At 40.4% G+C, this 8,493-nt stretch overlaps 1 protein-coding gene across 2 annotated transcripts; it reads right to left on the reverse strand.

Annotated features, from left to right (window-relative positions):
- Nucleotides 1-1,487: 1,487 nt before the first annotated feature.
- Nucleotides 1,488-5,738, reverse strand: LOC124138362 (perlucin-like). 2 transcript variants are annotated; one of them, XM_048389475.1, is made up of 4 exons: nucleotides 5,632-5,738; nucleotides 5,445-5,530; nucleotides 4,837-4,930; nucleotides 1,488-1,700 (listed from the first exon to the last, which is right to left on the reverse strand). In XM_048389475.1, exons 1-4 carry the CDS (start codon nucleotides 5,693-5,695, stop codon nucleotides 1,648-1,650), a joined length of 297 nt encoding a protein of 98 aa, XP_048245432.1. In that variant the 5' UTR covers nucleotides 5,696-5,738; the 3' UTR covers nucleotides 1,488-1,647. The 2 variants fall into 2 exon arrangements, with proteins under 2 accessions (XP_048245432.1, XP_046360922.2); XM_046504966.2 differs by having other exon boundaries at nucleotides 1,488-1,725.
- Between the last annotated feature and the right edge of the window lie 2,755 nt (nucleotides 5,739-8,493).

The raw sequence follows: 8,493 nt of genomic DNA on the forward strand, positions 1-8,493 counted from the left end.
GATCCCCCAAAAAACAATTTATTGTAATGTCAGGTTTGATTAATTGCAAAACTGGACATTCACAAATAAAGTTTTATAAATGCATATAAATTTTCCCGCTTTTCTCGAATTTTAGATAAAATACATAGTGCACTCGGTCAGAACTTTGGTTATATGGAACATCATTCAACATCATCATTCAACAAAAGACACACTTCAAGTAGATTGCGGGTTAAAATTGGTCTTCAAGACTTCAAGACTTCAAGACTCTTTTATTCTGTAATAAAGGCCTCCAGCCCAGAGTACATGTGTATATAATCAAGTCACAACAATTTTAAGTTACAAACAAAAATTACAATCATTAAGAAGAGATCTACTATAATCATCAAGAGGAGGTGAAGCATTCGTAAACTGTATATAGAGTTGTCTCCCTTTAACCTATGAGATAAACCTGCCTTGCCTGCGTGCATTTAACAATATAAAGTGCTAAATTGGTCTTCAGCAACCCATGATTGTCTTAAAAGGCGACGAACGGGTGGTCAGGCTCGCCGACTTTGTTGATGCATGTCGTCATATCTCAGTGGCGTAGATCGATGCTCATGATGTGAATCGCAGGATTGTCTGGACCTGACATTATTTACAGACCGACGTCATATAGCTGGAATATTGCTGAGATCGGCGTCAAACAACAAACGTAAGAACTACTACTACTACTACCACTACTACTACTACTACTACTACCCGGAGGTGGGGTAGCCAAGTGATTAAAGCATTCGCTCGTCACGCTGAAGCCCCGAGTTCGATTTCTACATGATAAAAAAGTGTGAATAGTGCTAAAGGCGGCGTAAAATCCTACCAAAGCGTAAGAATATCTCCCTCTTTGCCAGCCAGGAAAGCATGTTGGGAGATTCTGTGTGTCGTCAAGAGCCCGCGATGGTGTCAACAAGTGTTCACAAAGAGCCGGATTCTGATTCTGTTGGCCTTCACAAACGCTGTCAAACTGTCGATTTATGTTTATCATGGACATGTACCCCTTACATTACAGTCCCCTTAAGTACCCAAAGGTATGTGGATTTAAAATGCATTAGGATCGTGAAACGGGACCATACAGACGGGTTTCATCCCCTGCTACGGTATTCAATTCTTGTTTTTTTGTCACATCGTTTGACCTGTGCTGGCAAGATAGCAAGTGCTGGGAAATATGTGTCACCCTCTTGTGTACTATTTTCCTTTCCTGAGGCTCCGTTTGGGTGATGTGGACCAGCACTATGTTTCCAACACAAGACGCTATGGGGTAACTTGATCAAATAATCAGACCACCGTTTACGATCGTTTACAGCGGGAAATGCACCAAATGCGTTAACCCGCTGTAACATGAATCCTCGATGCAAGATGTGACTCGATGGAAATACATGTTTTCAGTATTATGATTAGCCTGTTAATGGCATATTCCAACTCTATATATGAACTTTTGGGCCTGGATTCCAAAAATAAACAATTACTTGTCATGTCAGTAGACGATTTATTTCAAAACGCGACATTCACAAATATAGTTCGTGACATAGTCGCAATAATAATCGGCCCACTGGTAATTGGCATGTTTCCAGAGGACAATACAGTGTTCTTTGTCAAGGTAGTTTGGTTGTCCTGGTGCCCAGTTGGTGTAGGTCATCTGCTGTTCTTCCCCGTTCCACGACCACCTACCACTCTGGCGGAGGTCACTGCCACCCAGGAAGTATAATTTTGCTATAGAGAGTAAGGGTATACATAGACGGTGTTAAGACAGAAAAGGAAGAATAAATTTTGACATATATATGGAAATGCATGTTTCAATGACAAAAATTATACGTAACATTCATTACTGCTTGAATTAAACCATTATGGACCTACATTTTACAGCACACATCACAAGACACACTTTAAGTAGACTGCATGCCAAGAGTTGTATCAAGTTGGTCAACCAAATTAATTAGGAGTATTGTAATGTGGCAGCTGTCAGAAAGCGATTGAAATGCTAGTAAAATATCGGGTGCTGTCGTGGCCAGATATTTGCGGCGGTCGGCTACAACGAGTAATTTACAGTTATCCGCCTTTGTTGTTTACAAACATGACTGACTTGATCGTTTCAAAGTGTCGGTATGAGTCAGTGTCTAGGAGGCTGGCTGGACCTATATAAGAGCGACACACGGGCGAATCGAGGCTTTTTTCGACCTGACTAGCGTCTTACATACTTGCCACTAACAGATTGGATGCCTGGTTGTAAAAACCGAAAGCTGGCCAGATTCCAACGTGTTCTGGATGCAAGGACGCTGACATTCAAGACATTCCACAAGACGAAAGCCTGGACATTCGTGAGTATATTATCGCCTGTTAGTAATTGCTGCTTGACTGTGTTGATTTTACAAACACAAGGGATAAATATTTCAAATCATCATCAATACCGGATCTTTTTAATAGAATCAGTTCTCATTTAATTATAGGTATTTTAATTAAGAAATTGAACATTTTGAATTGTGTAAATAGCTATATTTTATATTGGTAATGTATAATTTGTAACTTAGATTGTTAGTGGCTATATCCTCAAAGGGGGTTGAAGTAGCGTAAAATTATTGTCCCCCTGAGAGGATATGTAAGGCCACATCATTCAAAGTACATATATTCTTACCTCGGTTTTTAACGTAGAATATTTGTTTATTTTAACTAATGGCTTCAATGCGTACCATCATCAGCAGCTGAAGGGGTGGTGTAAATCCTGCTGGGGAACCGTGCAGGTAGCAGAAGTATTGTAAGTCCCCACGGTCCCTAGTGAGGTGGCCTAGCTTTGGTTGCTGGTGATCTCTAGCCTATGTTTATATTGTATTGTTGATAGAAAATGTATTCTTTTAACTATTCTCAACTAGTTTTAAAATCGAAACTGTGATACTCTAGTTATCTTACTGTCCATCCTTGACAGCTTTTTATAAAATCAAATATATAATTATTATTACTGTTTCGTCACGATATGGCTGTAATATTGCCGATGTGACGTTAAATTTCACTCACTCACTCACTACTACTGCTGCTGCTGCTGCTACTACTACTACTGCTGCTAGTACTGCTACTACTACTACTACTACTATTGCTGATACTACTACTGCTACTACTACCATTACCACCACTACTACAACCATCACTACTACTACTACTACTACTGCTGCTGATACTACTACTACTACCATTACTACTACTATCACTACTACTACTACTACTGATGCTGCTACTACTACTGCTGCTACTTCTACTACTGCTACTGCTGTTACTACTACTACTACTACTACTACTACTGCTGCTGATACTTCTACTACTAATGCTACTGCTACCATTACCACCACTACTACTACCATCACTACTACTACTACTACTGCTACTACTACTACTGCTTCTACTGCTACTACTACTACTACTACTACTGTTACTACTACTACTACTAAAACAATAAAGAGTAGTGGTACTACTAATAATACTGCTACTACTACTGCTACTACTACTACTACTACTATTGCTGATACTACTACTGCTACTACTACCATTACCACCACTACTAAAACCATCACTACTACTACTACTACTGCTGCTGATACTACTACTACTACCATTACCACCACTACTGCTATCACTACTACTACCGCCGCCACACAGCTGGAATATTGCTGAGTGCGGCGTTAAAGAACAAACGAAACAAACTACTACTACTACTACTACTACTACTACTACTACTAAGAGTGTTACACTGCGTGCGTGCGTGCGTAGAGACGTGTGTGGATGCTTGTAACACCGCTCTCAGGACAGACGTTCAATCCACGGAAGTAAGCTCGAAAAATAGTCTAAAGGTTGATATCACTCATCTGTGAACAACCCATATAGTCTCATTACCTTGAAAACTACATCCGATTGGCTGTCTATGTCCTTTATAAGAGCAAGACATGGGCAGTTGGAGCCTTGTAGGACCTGACGTGCGTCTTATCTACTTGCCAAGTGTGGCGTTATACCTATAGGAAAAACGTTTCGTTTAATTTAGAAATTTTACGTCTCAAAGAGTGGTTGATCATGGGAGATAATCCAGAGTGCTGCTGCTACTACTACTACTACTACTACTACTACTACTACTACTACTACTACTACTACTACTACTACTATCATTTTTATATATCTTATTTACCAGGACGCGTGTCAACAAGTGTTCAGGTTGTAAATAAAAGCGATAAAATTAATGTCAATAAAACCTAATGAATATTGAGTATTTATAAGTTACTTAATAATCAGGATTTAACACCTTGTTAATATCAATATTTAACACCTAGTAAATGTTCAGCATAGAGCACCTTGTTCATATTCAGCGAAAAAAACCTAATGAACATTGAGTATTTATAAATTACTTAATATTCAGGATTTAACACCTTGTTAATATTCAGCATATTACACCCAGTGAATAGACCCATGAAGATCCGGGGTAGAATAGGTCTTCAGCAACCCATGCTTGCCGTAAAAGGGGACTATGCTTGTCGTAAGAGGCGACTAACGGGATCGGGTGGCCAGGCTCGCTAACTTGGTTTAATCCATGTCACCTATCCAAATTGCGTAGGTCGATGCTCATGATGCCAATGAGAGGGTTGTCTGGTCCAGACTCGATAATTTACAGACCACCGTCATATAAAGCTGGGATATTGCTGAATGCGGCGTTAAACAACAACAAACAAACAATACCTAGCGTAAAACATCTAATCAATATATAGCATATAAATCCGAGTTACTTAATATTCAGCACAAAACACATAGTTGATATTTAGCATCATCATTGGAAAGAACCCTTGAACTCACCTTTTCCCCGAACCAGCGCAAAATGCCTGATGAAGTCATCCTCATCTTTACTTGTCACCTTGGCAAGGTCACTCTTCAGATATCGGCACATGGACTGAAAGGAACAGTCACAACTACCAAGTTTAAAACCCACAATCATCTGTTACAGTCTTTACTGGTAACAGTTCTAGTTCGCGTTCAGATAACATCACTGTGGTTTAAGTGAGCAAGATGGAATTACCAGATGAAAATGAATAAACATCTGCACAAAATAGAACCGACCAATTCATAAACACTCAAACGTATGAATTGCTGTATATGGTCGATGACAGGTATATGCACAATGAAAAATAGAAAGAGCATGGCTTTAAATTTCACATACTTCTGGAAAGATGGGAAACACCCCTTCTATAATGTCTTATATCCCGTACCTCCGTATACCCTTTGGTAATATTTGTACAAATGTAAGTACATGATGAAGGGTTGTACAGGGACACTGTTTGTCTCCAGATGGACATTATAACATGCCATGTAAAGTAACAAAACATGTCATTGCTATACTATTGCTATTTAGTTTTACTAAACCTCTTGTTCAATTACTTGAGATCCGAAAACAATATCAGATTTACCCGAGCTTCCGATAAGGATCCTTTGGTTGTGGAGAACCAGTAGCACGAAGTTTTATGTCTGACAAACCCAAGGGGGCATCGGTCTCCTGCAAGACAAAACGACAATGCATAGATATACATGAGATTTTGAATTGAGTGTGATAAAAACCAAAGATTACAACCCAAATCTGTGGCCCAACAACGTCACCTTGTACTTGCATAAACATGCAGAAACCGAAAACCATCAGAGTGAGGACTTGGTGTGGAGCCATTGCAGTCGATAACGGGGTAATGCTGAATAGAACGTTAATCAAACTTATATACAAGATGCTAGGTGTGAAGGTATTGATTTTAAAATGAGAACCGGCACATGTTGATGAAACGTGGCATATTGATCTGTGATATGTTACATCGAAACTGACGATTAAAATAAAGTATACCGAACCACAATTTACGTTCATTGAAGTTTAGATACATTTCACATATTGTTCGATGTAAACAATTACGATTTAAACAATTTAAACATCGTCGCTGCTGCACGCGTCATTGAAGTTTAGATACATTTCACATATTGTTCGATGTAAACAATTACGATTTAAACAATTTAAACATCGTCGCTGCTGCACGCGTAAAATGACGTTATGAAGCAAAATGTCTCTGCACGTGAAGCACGATACACGTGCACATAAGGGTATAAGTGTCATGCCAAAATAAAGTGTGGAATCGAAAGTAGTAGACCTGAGAACATGACAAGGCAAACTGCTGAACAACGAAAGAGGGCAACTTGAATGGTGCTGTTGGTGGTAAGTTACCCCCACGTCGCAATAGTTGTGAACTGTACGAAAACGACGATGACCAGGTTGACGTGACGTCGCAACAGCCAATGAAGGCCACGATCTCCGCACCTTGGACCTACGTAACATATTCCTCGCTGTGACGTCATCTGACGTTTATCACTTCGGTGAAACCCAAGAGCACTGGTATGGTGCTGACAAACCTAGAAACATAATCAGGGCGAACCGGGATTCGAACCCACAATCATAGGTTTCTGGCTTGCCCAAGGGACACACTCTGCACAGCGACTCGCGGCGCCTTGGACGACTGGGCCACCCGTGCCCCCGTATCTGGTTAGAGTATATCAGGGGACAAGAGCGTGTTTACGTACTTCGCACACATTTTCATCACGTCAAGACCAGCTTTCATGTGAGGATCGCTAATCATCCCTGACTCTATGCCTAGCTCATCACTGAAGCTCGACCACACTCGCCGCTGGGTGAATATATATGTTATTATCACTGACTTTTGCTATCACCACTATAATTTTGTATTTCATACTGCCCACTGCCATCATATTATTTCTTGCCATTGTATATTGTACTACCACTCTAATGGTTACTGCCATTGTAATTGCCGTGCTGTAATTTGCATTTATTTGTAAACTTAGTGAATTTTGTAATACATTTGTTAGTTGTGGTTGTTTGTTGGTTTCGTTCATTTATGTACAGATTTCTGGATTAACATATGGTTTCAATTTGGGAATCGACACGTCACAATTATATACAATACATTCTGTTGAATACACCAATAACCTCCGGAAGATGAAATGAGGAGAAAGCAAAACATCATGAGTTGCAGTTTTCTTTCTGGTTGTGTGTCGGCTATCTAACAGATCATCGTGTATATAATGATAACATCCTGGGAAAACGAGGTTGTTAGAAATAAAAGGCAACTCATCTTCTACGTAAACGTATTAATATCCATTTAAGAGTACAGCCTATTGATCATTCATGACTTCGACACAGAAAAATAAAGGCAACAATATTCAGATAATTCATAACACTGGAGAAAATACATCGTTGTTTGATATATTTTCTCAACGAGCACGCCACATCTGTCGGATAATCACTTAAAACTAACCTTCATTGATCTGGACAATGTTGACAGAAAATGATTTTTCTGTTTTGAAAACAGGCCAACCTCTTCAACTCTTCTCGTTCATTTTCATCTTTCAAATTGACCACATGTTTAGAAATTAAATTGTAAACGTCACGTCCGGAAAGAGTTTAAGGGGTTTAACTCACAGGTCTCTACGCTTCTTCATTATCAGCTTCCACACGTCTCTATCAGCTTCCATGCTTCTTCATCATCGCCTTGCACGCTTCTTCATCATCAGCTTCCACACTTCTTCATCATCTGCTTCAACACTTCTTCATCAGCATCATGCTTCTTCATCATCGACTTCCACACTTCTTCATCAACTTCCACACTCCTTCATGATCGGCTTCCACACTTCTTCACCATCAGCTTCCACACTTCTTCATCGGCTTCCACCCTTCTTCATCATCAGCTTCCACACTTCTTCACCATCAGCTTCCTCACTTCTTCATCATCGGCTTCCACACTTCTTCATCATCAGCTTCCACACTTCTTCATCATCGCCTTTCACACTTCTCTATCAGCTTCCACGCTTATTCACCATCGGCTTTCACGCTTATTCATCAACGGCTTCCACACTTCTTCACCATCGGCTTCCACGCTTCTTCATCCGCTTCCACCCTTCTTCATCATCAGCTTCCACACTTCTTCACTATCAGCTTCCTCACTTCTTCATCGGCTTCCACCCTTCTTCATCATCAGTTTCCACACTTCTTCATCATCGCCTTCCTCACTTCTCTATCAGCTTCCACGCTTATTCATCAACGGCTTCCACACTTCCTCATCATCAGCTTCAAAACTTCTTCATCATCAGCTTCCACATTTATTCACCATCAGCTTCCACGCTTCTTCATCGGCTTCCACCCTTCTTCATCATCAGCTTCCACACTTCTTCACCATCAGCTTCCACACTTCTTCATCGGCTTCCACCCTTCTTCATCATTGCCTTCCACACTTCTCTATCAGCTTCCACGCTTCTTCATCATCGGCTATCATGCTTATTCATCAACGGCTTCCACACTTCTTCACCATTGGCTTCCACCCTTCTTCATCCGCTTCCACCCTTCTTCATCATCAGCTTCCACACTTCTTCACCATCAGCTTCCACACTCCTTCATGATCGGCTTCCACACTT

This window comes from Haliotis rufescens, unplaced genomic scaffold (assembly GCF_023055435.1).
Source record: "Haliotis rufescens isolate VD_foot unplaced genomic scaffold, xgHalRufe1.0.p SCAF_8, whole genome shotgun sequence".
In the NCBI taxonomy this organism is placed as follows: Eukaryota; Metazoa; Mollusca; class Gastropoda; order Lepetellida; family Haliotidae; genus Haliotis; species Haliotis rufescens.

Excerpts from the sequence above, each read along its gene's own strand:
- LOC124138362 (XM_046504966.2), bottom strand. The coding sequence starts at position 5,695 with ATGGCTCCACACCAAGTCCTCACTCTGATGGTTTTCGGTTTCTGCATG. Across the intron at positions 5,531-5,631 it reads CATGTTTATGCAAGTACAAG|GAGACCGATGCCCCCTTGGG; the intron begins GTGACGTTGTTG and ends TTTGTCTTGCAG. Across the intron at positions 4,931-5,444 it reads GATCCTTATCGGAAGCTCGG|TCCATGTGCCGATATCTGAA; the intron begins GTAAATCTGATA and ends TGTTCCTTTCAG.